At 53.6% G+C, this 14,085-nt stretch overlaps 1 protein-coding gene across 1 annotated transcript in view; it reads right to left on the bottom strand.

The window, feature by feature from the left end:
• The window catches only part of LOC112817408 (uncharacterized), a gene marked incomplete at its 5' end in the record, with an annotated part of 29,286 nt that extends 15,358 nt beyond the window's left edge, over nucleotides 1-13,928 (bottom strand). The window contains 9 exon segments of the mRNA XM_025864486.2: nucleotides 9,684-9,760; nucleotides 10,047-10,138; nucleotides 10,619-10,709; nucleotides 10,712-10,780; nucleotides 11,132-11,197; nucleotides 11,592-11,740; nucleotides 12,368-12,426; nucleotides 12,540-12,655; nucleotides 13,682-13,928. Of these exon segments, the coding sequence (XP_025720271.2) occupies nucleotides 9,684-9,760; nucleotides 10,047-10,138; nucleotides 10,619-10,709; nucleotides 10,712-10,780; nucleotides 11,132-11,197; nucleotides 11,592-11,740; nucleotides 12,368-12,426; nucleotides 12,540-12,655; nucleotides 13,682-13,928 (966 nt within the window).
• Nucleotides 13,929-14,085: the final 157 nt, after the last annotated feature.

The following is a 14,085-nucleotide window of genomic DNA, read 5'->3' as shown; positions in this document are numbered from 1 at the left end:
TGGGGCAGAGAGGCTAGTGAAGCGGGTGTGAGGCCAGCTCTGGACTCAGCTGAGGGGCAATGAAGAACGTCCAGAAAAGGTCATGGTCCCAACTGTGCCTTAGAAGCAGAGAGCCCTAAAAAGAAGAAGGAGAAGAAGAAGGAGTTGGAGGAGGAGGAGGTGGAGAAGAAGGAGGAGGAGGAGGAGGAGGAGGAGGAAGAGGAAGAGGAAGAGGAGAGGACATTGTCTAAGAGGGATCCCCAAGGTAAAGGCTCTGTCGCACCTCCCACCTCCCCACAGGCAACCCCTTCTGTTCCCCAAGGCTTTCACTCACTCCTGGAAGGCACAAGGAAACAGTGCCCTGAACAGTGCCCTGGGTGAAGAGCTTCAGACCCCTCCTAGACCAGGATTCTAGTGAAGAAGGTATTCCCAAAGGATATGGCAAGGCAGGTGAGGCTGTCCTTCCCAAAGTCAACCTCCAGGGTCAGGGATGCTCCCCTAGGAAGCTAGCAAAAGAAAATCACAGCCATTCTCCAAGGAAAGCAACCCAAAAGGTCAACAAGCCTACAACAAAAGTAAAAACAACAACAACAACAACAAAAACTTCACCAGTAAGCAAAGAAATTCAAAACAAGCAAGATGCTATTTATTTTTACCTACCAAATTGCACCCCCTCTGTGCTATTAAATGATAATGATAGCAGGTGTTGGTTGGGGCATTTGCATAGGATGCCCATGGACTACACTTGGTATCAGATTTCCAAAGGAGAATTTGAAAACACGCACGAGGGACCATCGGCAGATTCCTACCATCCTTAATAATTCCATTTCTAGATGCTGATTCTAAAATAAAGTAACCTGGGGCACCCGGGTGGCTCAGTTGGTTAAGCAACTGCCCTTGGCTCAGGTCATGATCCTGGAGTCCTGGGATCGAGTCCCGCATCAGGCTCCCTGCTCAGCAGGGGAGTCTGCTCTCCCTCTGACCCTCCCCCCTCTCATGCTCTCTATCTCATTCTGCCTCTCAAATAAATAAATAAAATCTTTAAAAAAAATAAAAATAAAAAAATAAAATAAAGTAACCTGATGCAGATTTTTTAAGTTTTCATACAAGAATGTTTATTATGTCATTATTTATTATAATGAAAAATAGGCTAAAAGTATCCAAGAATAGAAGCATAAGAGACTGGTTAGAGGACTATGATCTTCCATAGAATGGAATATTGATCTGTCATTAAAACATATACTAACTAGGGGTGCCTGGGTGGGTCAGTCAGTTAAGCGTCTGACTTCCGCTCAGGTCGTGATCTCAGGGTCTCAAGCCTTGAGTCAGGCTCTGCACTCAGTGAATCTGCTTGAGATTCTCTCCCTCTGCTCCTCCCCCTGCTCACATGCTCTCTTTCTCTTTCTCTCTAAAATAAATAAAATTTAAAACAGTACATTGCCCATAGAATAAATCTAAACACATATTCAGAAATAGACGAAAATGCTCACAATGTTGCTCTGAGCGGTAAGGTTAAGCGAAATTTTCTTCCTTCAGTTTGTCTATATTTTCTCAATGTTCTACAACAAATACGCTTTCATGTTATAACGTTTAAAACATATATGCCATAAAAATAAATGATTAGGTGTACTCCAAACCTCAGGAAACACAGGGGAAATCACTCATGGTTAATGATTCCCAAGCTGGGATTCCCAGCTTAAGAAAATGCAGTCAAAATGCTTAAGAAAAATGATCTAAGGTTGACCTTGAATAACATAGGTTTGAATTGTGCGGGTCCGCTTGTTTGCGGATTTTTTACAGAACAGCACTGTAAATGTATTTTCTCTTCCTTATGATTACCTTCATCACATTTTGTTTTCTCTAGCTTACTTTATTGTAGGGATATGGTATATAAACCATATGACAGCCAAAAATATGTGTCAATTGACCGTTTATGTTCTCGGTAAGGCTTCTGGTCAACAGTAAGGCTATGAGTAGACACGTTTTGGGGGAATCAAGAGTTACATGTGGATTTTCGACAGCAGGGGGTGGGCACCCCTAACCCCTCTGTTGTTCAAGGATCAACTGGATTTGCCTGTGTTGAGGCCACATATTCATCATCAAAGACACCAGCTCTCCTACCAAACCAGCAAAATTTGCTACTTTCCTGCCCTGTTGATAGTTTTTATTGCTTCTTCACAATATGTGCATTTGGATTTTTCTTGAAAAGATAAGCATTGGAGTAAGGTAGCCAGTTTGCTGGACAAGTCTTGCACTTGGTGGCATCCTTGGGGAAAAGCTCTAGAAAGCAAGTCTGAAGACCACCACAGTGAGATAAGGCTGTTTCCTCCCGCCACCTCCAAAACACATTTGTGCTTGTGGGGGACTCAGTCAATGAGGTCCCCAGGAGAAGCCCCAAAGGCTGGGGTGCGAGTGGAGCCCAAGTGCACCTCCAGGATCAGCCACCGCACAACCAAAGGCTCTCGTGCGGTTAACCTCTCTGAACTTCCATTTCTCCCTGGAAAATGTGGATCAGCGATGCCTGCCCACAATGTTCACTCTAGAATATTCTATAAGAGAAGCAGTGTGGGGGCCACTGGGATGTGCTTTGGCCCGCCAGTCCCTGGTACACTTTCAGCCCCGCTTCGCATGTGCTCAGTGACTTGGGCATGTCTCCTCTTCTGTAAGGCCATTCCAGCTTGGCAGAGTGGCTGTAGAGCTGAGGCCAGTCCAGGCCACCTTGACTCTCTCCCCTCCCGTTGCACACACCTATCAATATTCCAATTCTCTCCATAGTTTGGTATGGCTTTTTCGGTTCTGAATTGATCTAAGGCCTTTGAGTAACTGTTAATAATTCCTTCTGGGGGCCCCTGGGTGGCTCAGTCAGTGAAGCATCTGCCTTTGGCTCAGGTCATGATCCTGGGGTCCTGGGATTGAGCCCCACATCACCCTCTCTCTCTGCCTGCCACTCTCCCTGCTTGTGCTCTCTCTCTCTCTCTCTCTCTCTCTCTCTCTGGCAAATAAATAAATAAAATCTTAAATAAAAAAAAAGAAATGCTTCCTTCTGGCCCAACTCCTCAACAGCTACCAACCTGCAATGCCACCTCCTCTCCCTGTGGTCTCCCCAAAAAGCAGGGGGATAGAAGCAGCCTCTGAGGCCCCTCCTGCACTCCTCCATCATTGGCCCTTCTCAGAGCTCCAACACCCACTTGGGTTGTAGTCCTTCCTGCCCTGTTCCCATGGTTCCATCTGATAAACTTGACCATAAACTGGCTTATTCATCATGCCTCATCCAGAGCACCTAGCACCTGCCGAGACAGAGTCAGGCCTCCTGTGTTTGCTGAATGAATACGTTTATTACTTTCCATATAAAACAACACTTCCTTTTAATTGCTCTAAATTTATACTACGCAAGTCTCAAAGGTTGTCCCTTTGTCTATTGTGAACATATCTGCTCTCATCTTCACCACCCTCTTCTCGATTTTGTGCTGGAGCATTTTCCACTTCCGCTTTCCCTTGATCGGCCCCAGAGCTCTGACCCCTCCGGCCCTGCCCCAGCCCCTCCTGGGCAGACACTTCTACCCTGGCGCCCTGCCATCCCGGGGAGCTCCCCTCCCCCACCCAGCCTATGAACACTTTAGTAATTCATGCGCACAAAACAAGACTCTAGTCCTCCAGTCCAGTGTTGATCCACAGCATTGTCTGGTCTTTGTGGCTCCTGTAGCACATGGAGAATAGAGAATTCTAGACTGTGCCTTATTTGCATCCACCCCCGAGCCCTGGGCCTGCAGGACAGCTACACCCAGAAACTCCATGGTCACCTCAAATGCAACAGGTCTCCCAGAAGGCCACCATCAACCACTGGAAGGAGGCTCCTTCCCTCCCACTCACACAGGCTCTAGGACTGTGTATCCTGGGGCCTCCAGAGACCATCTTCAAGGGAAGTGGGGCTCCCAGCTGGAGCCATGGCAGGATGGCTCTCAGGGAACACAAGGGTCTACTCTGGCAGGGCAATCCACCCCTGCTCAGTCCACAGAGGTCCGCTGGGGTCTCCAAGCCTCCACCTGGCCCTAATGCCTTGGTCGCCCAGAGGCGCTCCCTTACACGCCCCCTGACCTTGGGGGCATTCCTACAGGTCCGTTCCCCCCGCACAACCCTGCCTGTGCTTTTCCTACCTTCTCGGGTTGGCATCCCTTCCCCCTACTATTTGCTTGTCCAAAACCTCATCAGTCCTCACAGGGAACTGGAATACCCAGAGGAGAGTGCCGATTAGAAGGAAAACTATAGATGCCACCCAGGGTCTCTGAACCTTCATCTGAACCCCTCCCGGAAGACCCAGGATACAAGCAGGGGGTGGGGGGTGTTGTAGAGGGCTGAGGTCCTCCAGTTCAGGGATGGGGCAGTACAAACCTTCTGTCAAAGGGGGACATCATGTTCATGTTAATTATTTGCTGTGGGGCCCCAGGTATGTCACTCACCCTCTCTGAGCCTCAATCTCCTGTCTGCCTACACTTCCTTACACAATGTGAGCTACCTGCTGTGAAATGAGTTTGTGAAGAGCAGAGCCCTCTGCGGGTGGGAGGTGGTGGGGGGGCCCTCTGGGTACCATCAGACCATCTGGAGTCTTCTGGAATGGCCCTACTTGCCTGACCTCTCCGTTCCTGATAGATGCTTTCTGACTCTGGCATGCTAACGGGCTCACCGGCCTCAGGGTTACCTTTTTCACACGATACCGAGCGCCTTAGGAATAGGGGTCTCTGGTTGTACTGGTGGCTGTTTCTAACTCACGGCAAGGCACATGGAGGTAACAGCCCTGCTAGCTGGGGGGCCCTTCATCCTCATCATCATCACCACCCCCCTCCTTGTCCCCAGACAGCCTGACTGGAGAGAGGCCCAGAGTCGGCCTGGGGGGCAGAGACAGGCTGGACCCCTCCTAAGGCTGACCCTGCCCATAGCGTCCTAGTGTCTGTATTTGACCTTAAAGCTAATCCATCTAGAATTAATGCACTTTCTTCATGTCCCTAGATGCGCACAGTTCACACCTGCAGCCAGCCCCTCATCCTTTCCCATCAGCCACTGCCAGGCTGCGCTGCTGGGCTTTGAACATGTCAGGGCAGGGGAGAAGGAGGTACTCGAGGGCACGGTGGTGGGCTGAGGTGGCACCTGAAGGCCCCTGTTTGTGACTGGGGTCTCAGAACTCCCTGTGTGGGTAATCTCTCTGCCGCCCTGCAGGGCACCAAAGATTCCCTTCCCCACCACCCCCTGTCCACTCACCACCCCTCCCCCACAACCTTAGGGGGCCTTCAACTCAGGGGTCCCCCCCTTTCCACCTGGGGCCTTGGACTCACTCCCAGCACCCCTCACCCCAGTGACTCTCCCGCCCACCCCTTCCCTCCGGTTCTTCCTGGTCTCCAGGGTTGGGGGGGAGGGGATCAGAAAGTCGGGAAGCCACAGGAAATCAGCTTGTAACTGGTTGCTTCCCAGGGAAATGGCCATGACAGGTTCAACAAGGACCCCAGAGCCTGAGTCTCCCCCTCAGCCCTTCAGCTGTTTCTAACTAGAGGCACCCCCTGAGCTCTCCCTATGCAAGAAGCTGCTGGATGTTCCGTCCTTCCCTCCCCAGCCAGGGCTGACAGCCTATACCGTGCCTTTGAGAGGTTTGGGAAGACCCGGCCTTCTGGGCAGATGCAGCCCACAGGACGAAGGCAGGCAGAGGCCACCATCTAGTTGAAGAAAGAGTCCCTGCTCCCCTGAGGGAGAAGGCTGGAGAGGGGGAGCTGCAGGATGCCAGCCCCTCTCAGCCCTGGGCCAGGGGCTTGGTGTAGGCCATCAGCTGTACAACCACAGGCCACACCCCTTGCCCTGCTCCCACCCGTCTCCAGGGTGACCCCTTTAGCACCCCCAAAGCAGAATGAGGTCAGAGCCCAGGTGTCCAGCTCTTTGGCAGCCCCTCCCCTGCAAAGGGAGTGGGGGAAAAGAAGGAGGAGCCCTGCCTGAGGCTGGCACACCTGGGATCCCCAGGGAGTGCCAGCCCCGATCCCACTCACCCTGAGTCACTGTAGCAGGTGCCCAGAGCCAGAGACCCAAGGTCAGGATCCAGACCAGCAGCATCTCCAGATGGGGCCCTGGCTGCAGGGTCTCCCCTCATCAGGAAGGACCAAGAAATGAGAGCTCCCAGGGAAGGACCAGCTATATAAAGGACCCCAGAGACCGTTGCCTTGGGGCTAAGGGTGTGGTAATGAGTCTGGGTGGATAGTGTGTGGTGACCACAGGGAGTTGGCCAAAGAGCAGCCTGTCAACCCTCCCCTCTAACTCCACGAAAGCTGACCGCCCACAGCCAGGGTCCCTATAGCGGAAGCCAGAGCCATGGGTGTGGCCAGGCAAGAGGGAGGGACAGGAGGCCGGAGATGTGCGTGTGGGTGGTGGTTAGCAAGGGGCGGGGGCCAAGAAATGCCAGGGAGAGAATAACTATGGAGGGAGGGAGGACACCTGGAGGGAGTAGCCAGCCACAGGCCAGGCTGACTGAGGGACCCTGCGCCTCCACCCCTGAGAAGCCCCTCTTTCTTCCAGCCTTCCTTCCACTCATCCATCTCAAGCTGGCCCCTGGCAAATTTCCAGTGCCTTCCCCCAGGCCTGCAACCACCAGCCCTTCTGGGTGAGAGTCCCATTCACACCTGAGGCTTTATGGTCCTAGCCTTCAACCCCAGCCACTGGCAGTCCCAGGGCAAAGGTCCCAGGGGCTTTTCCCAAACCCCACCCAAAGAACCTCATTCTGTCAGCCCCAACCTCCCTCAGCCCCCACAGTAGTGGGAACCAGAGGCCCAAGCCCAAGAGTGGCAGGCCCTGGCATGAGCGTGTCTGCCACCCAGGCTTATGGAGGCTCGAGGTCTTTGGGGAGGCCCAGCTTTACCCATCGGCGCGAACGGCAACTGACCCAGCCCGGGCCACCCACCCCCCTGACCCGGCCCCGAGCTCCCTATGTCAAGGGAGAAAGGGCACAGATGAAAAACCCAGCAGGGCCCCCACCCGTTGCTGATCTGGAGGCTCGCCTGCCACCACCCACTCCATAACAAAATGGCCCCCAGTCTCTAGGAGGACAGTCATGGCCCTGAGGGCTTCCTGCAGACCCCTTCCTCCCTTGCTGGGAGAAGCTGGTGCTCCCAGGTGCTCCCACACATCCTCTGGATGCCCCTGTCCTCCAAGTGGATGTACTATAAGATAAGGAAGACACAGAGCAACTTCTTCTACAATAAATGCTATACTGTGTTCGTGGGACAATGGAGGCTGACAGACTTTCTTCCCCAAAGATGCTCCTGTGAAGAAGGCTGGGGACTACAAAACCAAAAGACAACCAACCAAATGGGAGAAAATATTTGCAAATGACATATCAGATAGAGGGCTAGTATCCAAAATCTATAAAGAACTTACCAAACTCAACACCCAAAGAACAAATAATCCAATCAAGAAATGGGCAGAAGACATGAACAGACATTTTTCCAAAGAAGACATCCAAATGGCCAACAGACACATGAAAAAGTGCTCAACATCGCTCGGCATCAGGGAAATCCAAATCAAAACCTCAATGAGATACCACCTCATACCCGTCAGAATGGCTAAAATTAACAAGTCAGGAAATTACAGATGTTGGCGGGGATGCAGAGAAAGGGGAACCCTCCTACACTGTTGGTGGGAATGCAAGCTGGTGCAACCACTCTGGAAAACAGTATGGAGGTTCCTCAAACAGTTGAAAATAGAGCTACCCTACGATCCAGCAATTGCACTACTGGGTATTTACCATAAAGATACAAATGTAGGGATCTGAAGGGGTACGTGCACCCCGATGTTTATAGCAGCAATGTCCACAATAGCCAAACTGTGGAAAGAGCCAAGATGTCCATCGACAGATGAATGGATAAAGAAGATGTAGTATATATACACAATGGAATATTATGCAGCCATCAAAAGGAGTGAGATCTTGCCATTTGCAACGATGTGGTTGGAACTGGAGGGTGTTATGCTGAGTGAAATAAGTCAATCAGAGAAAGACATGTATCATATGACCTCACTGATATGAGGAATTCTTAATCTCAGGAAACAAACTGAGGGTTGCTGCAGTGGTGGGGGGGTGGGAGGGATGGGGTGGCTGGGTGATAGACATTGGGGAGGGTATGTGCTATGGTGAGCACTGTGAATTGTGCAAGACTGTTGAATCACAAATCTGTACTTCTGAAACAAATAATGCAACATATGTTAAGAAAAAAGAAAAAGAAGAAGATAGGAGGGGAAGAATGAAGGGGAGTAAGTCGGACGGGGAGACGAACCATGAGAGATGATGGACTCTGAAAAACAAACTGAGGGTTCTAGAGGGGAGGGGGGTGGGGGGATGGGTTGGCCTGGTGATGGGTATTAAAGAGGGCACGTTCTGCGTGGAGCACTGGGTGTTATGCACAAACAATGAATCATGGAACACTGTATCAAAAACTAATGATGTAATATATGGTGATTAACATAACAATAAAAATTAAAAAAAAAAAAAGAAGGCTGGGGACTTCTGGCCTCTGAGGTTACTGCAGGGATGGGGGTGAAGCCAGAGAAGAAAGGGGCACGGTGGGGGGAGTGTTGGGAGGGTGACGTAGTAGGGGATGGGGGAGAGGGGGCAGTGAGGACAAAGGGCTGAGGGAGCTTCTCCACCTCAGGGCCCTGCTTCTGCTCCTCCTTGAGGCCCCAGAAAATTGGGATCCTGGGCCTTTGGGATCGAGAAGAAGGAATGGAGCCTCAGAATGGGGGACCAGGGCCTGAGGAGCACCAGCTGGGGGGCCTGAGAGGGAGAGGACATCCATACCTGGCTGGGAATGGGGTGTGCAGGGAGGAGGGAGGATTTAAGACTGGGGCCCTGGGATGGGGGGTGCTAAGGATTTAGGGCTGAGATTATAAGGGCGGGGGAGGGGACAAGCTGGGGGAGACTTGGGGCTGAGTGCTGGGCTGGGGAGCGATTTAAGAAGTGGGTTCCTAGGGGGAGATCTAAGGCAGGGAGCCAGGGGTGCAGCAAGGAGTTACATAAGGAGCTGGTCGGAGGATGGTTACAGGCTCAGGTGGGGAACGGGGGTAGGGATGCTCACAGGAGAATAGAGACCCCCAAAGGATGTGGGGGCGGGGATCTGCAAGCGACCACATAAGCACAAGGGCAGACACAGGAAGGTGCACTGGGACAGAGATCTGACAGAGCGCGTCTGGTTTTCACACTAACCACACGGGGTATCAGGACAAAGATGCCCTACTCATCTTAACAGGGTTCGGAAAAGTGACTGACTTGGCCAAGGCCCCACAGTGCAAGAGCCTGGATTTGAACTGGGTCTCCAGTGAGCTTCACCCAAGCCAGGAGAAGGAGGAGGGTCAGGGAGATGGTTTGAGTTTGCTCAAGGAAACCAGGAGACAGAGTTGCCCAAGTCCTCGGGCCATCCCTTAAAATGGATGCAGTTCAGACGGTTTCTTCTCACTGTCTGGGGCAGGGCAGCGGGGGAGGTGCCGGGCTCACAGCAAGGACGAAGCCAACCTCAGGCCTCTGGAGATGCACCTGCCACAGAGTGTGTACCGAAGAAGGGGTACGAACAGGGAGCCACCCTGCTCAGGCTGGCTGGAAGGCCACTGCCTCCTGGTCCTAGCTCAGTGCCCTGCCCTGGTGGGTGGAGGGAGGGCGTGGACCTGGATCTGGGAGAGTTCCTTACCATCCTTTCTTTGCCCCCCCTCACCCTCACATTGGTGTCCACAGTCTCCAAGGCCACCTGGAAGTGTTCTTCCTTGACTAGAGAGAGAGAAAAGAGAAGGGGAGGAAAGAGGTGGGAAGGGGCAGGAAAGGTGGGGAAGGCAAGGTCTGGCAGGGGGGGCTCCTGGGCCCCAGGGCCTGCCCTGCAGGGATGGCCCAGGCAGGACCTTCGCCTTCCTCAGGAGGTGCCCAGGGAAGCGGTGACTGGAGCTTCCCGACACGAGGTACGTGTCCGCCCTGGGCAAGGGAGGACACTGGGTCCTTCCCAGGCTGCAGGGGTGCCCAGGAAAGCCCCTGTCCCCCTTCCCCAGGAGGCGGGACTCACCTGTTTGGTCGTCCTCCAAGCCCAAGTTTGAAAAAGTCCCCACAGTGTCCTCATCCCAGATCTCGAACCATTTCCTGTCGTCATCCCAGGACCTGGGTCGGGGCAACGCCACGGCCGGCCGCCGTGTCAGAGCAGGGCCGCCCCAGCTGGGACCCCTTGGCCGCCCTCACCCCCACCCCCCAGTGCGCTCAGGCCTCCACTTTGGCCACCTCGCCGGGAGCGGGAGCGCGCGACGAAGAGGCTCAGGGACGCCAGCAGCCCCAGCAGCAGCAGAGCCCAGACCCCCCCCCACCCCGCCAGGCCCCCGACCAGCGCCCTCCAGGCGACGGCCACCTGGCAGCGCGGGCCCGAGAACCAGTGCGTGTCCGTGGAGAAGCAGGTGGAGCAGGGGGGTCACAGGTCACAGAACCTCACCACCTTCCCCGCCGGGTCCACTCGTGCACACGGACCCCTCGGGTGCTGGCAGGTGGGCGGGGCTCCACCGTGGGTCGAAGGGCGGGGCCGGGGTGAGCGGCCAGCTGGTAGGCCTGGCGGGCTGTGGGCGGGGCTCCCGCGTGTGCGCTGAGTCTCACCGGCAAGCAGGACCGCTCCTCTCCACAAAGTACTGGCCCTGGTGACAGTCGATGGGGCCGTCCACGCCCAAAGTGCATTTGGTGACGCAGGGAGCCGGTTCTCCTCCACCAAGGGGAAGTAGAAATCCTCATAGCCTTTGGCAGTGGCGCGGCGACAGATGGCTGGGAGTGGGTAAGGGGTTGCAAAAAGACAGGGACCTCATCCCCTCTACTCAGGGGCCTGGTTATAATGGCTCCGAAAATAGATGGGGGAAACTACATTTCCGAGGATGGGGTGTCGGATTAGTTGAGGGGAGGGCAGATCCCCAGGACCTTTACCCTCTCCTCACCTTCTCTGCTAGTCCTCAGGTGGAAGCTACTAACAAGGGCCAGGAAGGGCAGCCCTGCCCGGGGTCACATTACTTGCCTCCATGAAAGGTCTCCTCCGCCTCCCCAGGGAGTTTCAATGGGCAAATGTTCCTGGTGGGAGGGTCATGGCCTCCTGGGACCACTCAGCCCTTTGCCCACCCTTACCTTCCAGAGTCAGCTCCTTCCTGGTGTTATTGTTCACCTTGATGGAGTCAGGCTTAAAACACAGGGCTGGGGGGACACAAGCACAGGTAGAATTGGGGGAGTTAAGGGCTCAGGGACAGATAAGCAGAGCAGGGAAGCCCAGGGAGGGGCAGAGAGGGCTCTGTCCCTATGGGGGAGATGTGGAGGGGCCACAAAGGAAGGCTCCTCTTGCCTCCCTCATCTCCCCCCGAATAAGCAAGCGTCCTCAGCCATCCTGAAAATTTGGAGAACTGTCAAGGGGTCTTCCCCAGCACCCAGGTTCTGGCAGGCCCCTCCTTAGCCCCATTCTTGACCCAATTGGCTATAAACCTACCCCTTCCTCTCCCAATCGGCTGGAAGGACCCCAGGGATGGCACCTGAGTCCAGAGGCTATCAAAGCTGGTAGCTCTGGCCCTGACCCATCCCTCCAGCTTTGGCTCACTCTGGTTATGCTGGCAGCTGTCCCCGTTATGGCTGACATTCTGGAGCTCCTCCTTCAGGATTGACTTCATCTTCTCATACTCGGTCTCCAGCTGGGGGCTAAAGGGGAACTCCAGCAGGACCAGATAGTCCACCACAATGCTGCCACTCCTGAGGGGGTCAAGAGGGTCGGGGGTCTTACAGGGTGCTCAGGCCTAGGGCACATAAGTCTTTAGGAGGGCACCTCCAGGACCAACCACAAGTGCACTGGTATTGGGAGGAAGGCAGAAGCAATGAGTTGGGATTCCAGGAACATTATTTGCAGGAGCCACCAGCATCCCTGATTTAATCAGCCCAGAGGCAGGACAAGGAATGATTGACATTCTCTTGCCTTGCATCAAGCCGTTACCAAACCAGGCCCTCTTTAGCCCTCTGCCTCACTCATGCTGACCCACTCAGTAGGCCAGGTGCCAGCCAGAGAAAAACTAGCTACTGTCCAGACACCAGGCTTCCCACAAGTCTTCATGCGCCACCTCCCTGCATGTCCCATGTAATCTGTTTCCTTCCAAATCATGCTTTAAAAGGAGGGGTGGCATCTCTTCTATAGAGAAATGACCACAGAAAATGATGATTGAAAAAAAATCCCCCATGAAGTGATTGGCTCCCCCATCTCCTTCCTTCACCTCTCTCTTTATAAAATCTGATGATTCCAAAAGGAAAAGATGGTTTCTCCAGCTTTTCTTTGTGCCCCTTGCCCCCACCCAACACTGCCTCCACAGCCCCATAAGGGTCTCCTACCTCAATGATAGGATCTCCACATCCTTGAACCCCTGCACATTTTGGTAAATCTTCTGCATCTGAAATGCCAAGATCCTTGGGCTCACACCTGAACCTCGTGACGTGTGTGTACCCAGGCGCCCAAGCTCAGCTTCAGGGAAGCACCCTTGAGTTCCCTCCCTTTCCCCATCACCTGATCTGGGAAGGTGTCACTGAAATCCTTGTAGGCCGCAGAAGTGCTGTCATTGAGGTCCGGGGAGAACTCCTGGTCAACAGACACCTCCATGCCCACTTCGGCATCCACAGTGTCTGCGCACAGCATACCCTGCTCTGGTCACTTCACCGTCCACTCCCATCTGACACCACCACCACCACCGCAACCCAGAGGTTCCTCCCATTGCCCCTTTCCACGTTCCCTGAGGACTGACTGAACAGTAGCAAGAAGGAAGATAGGATTTTTCCCCCCACAACCGGAAGATAGGATTTCTAGAATTTGTTGTGCCGAGATGTGGGAAAGATTAGAGGTAAGGAGGCATGGCAGCCAGGCCTGTGGTCTCTCCCTTGTCTGGCCCGGTGGCAGGCAGAATAATGGCTCCCCAAGATGCCTGTGTCTTCATCCCCAGAACCTCCGGATATGTTATGCTACATGGCATGGGGGAATCAGGATTGCAGATAGAATTTAAATCACTAATCAGCTGACTAAAATGGGAAAATTAACGTGGATTACCACATGGGCTCAACATAATCATAAGAGTCCTTAGCAGTGGAAAAGAGAGGCAGAAGAGGTCAAAATTGGTCACAAGATGTGACTACAGAAGAAAGGCGCAGAGATGTAATGTTGCCAGCTTCAAAGATGGAGAGAGGGAGCCTTGAGACAAGGAATGTGAGAGGCTTCAGAACCTAAAAAGAGCAAAGAAATGGATTCTCCCCCAAAGCCCCCAGAAAGGAACACAGGCCCACCGACACCTTGACGTTAGCCCAGTTAGCCCCACGTCAGACTCCTATCTACAGAATTGTAAGACAATACATTTGCATTGTTTCAGCTGCTAAGTTTATGATAATTTGTTACAGCAGCATTTAGAAGCTAATACAGCTCCTAGCAGCCCAGACTGGGAAGGAGACCACAGGAAGGAGTGTGATCCCAACCACCTCCTGGAGGTGGGGGTGGAAAGGAGGCATGACATGGGGTAGAGGAAAGCATGGGAGAGAAGGCAGGGATGGAGGAATTAGGCAAAATGACATGAGTGCTGACAGGCGAACCACAGGACTGGACCCAGGGAGAGTCAGTGGCATCTCCCAGGAGAAAGTGCAAAAGGCAGGGCTCTGGCAACTCACCCAGATCTACCTGTCCCACCACAAACTCGCAACGGGAGCCAGAGAAGGTACTAGGGCAGTGGCACGTGAGGCCATCCCATTTACCCCCATTCTGGCACCTGATCTCCTGGAGCTCACAGTGGTCCCCAGAGAACCCCAGGGGGCAGTGACAGAGGCCCTGCATCCAGGTGCCACCATTGTCACAGGTGCCTGGACAGCACAGGAAAAAAAGGAAGTTCAGGACAGGGCTTGCCCTTGGTGACAGAGAAATTTATCAGAGGAGAGAGAAGAGGGAACAGGGAAGCAGGAGGTCCAACCTGGGGTGGTGGTCAACCTAGACTGTGTGGTCATCTGAGTAGTGGTTGAAGTGGTCCTGGGTGACTTAAGGGTGGTAGTACTGTGAGGGGTAATCACCGGTGTTTCTG

This window comes from Callorhinus ursinus, unplaced genomic scaffold (assembly GCF_003265705.2).
Source record: "Callorhinus ursinus isolate GAN/ISIS: 27379988/994484 unplaced genomic scaffold, GSC_fseal_2.0 scaffold55, whole genome shotgun sequence".
Classification (NCBI taxonomy): domain Eukaryota; kingdom Metazoa; phylum Chordata; class Mammalia; order Carnivora; family Otariidae; genus Callorhinus; species Callorhinus ursinus.
Note: the sequence above shows the minus strand (reverse complement) of the source record. Positions and strands in the feature narration are given on the sequence as shown.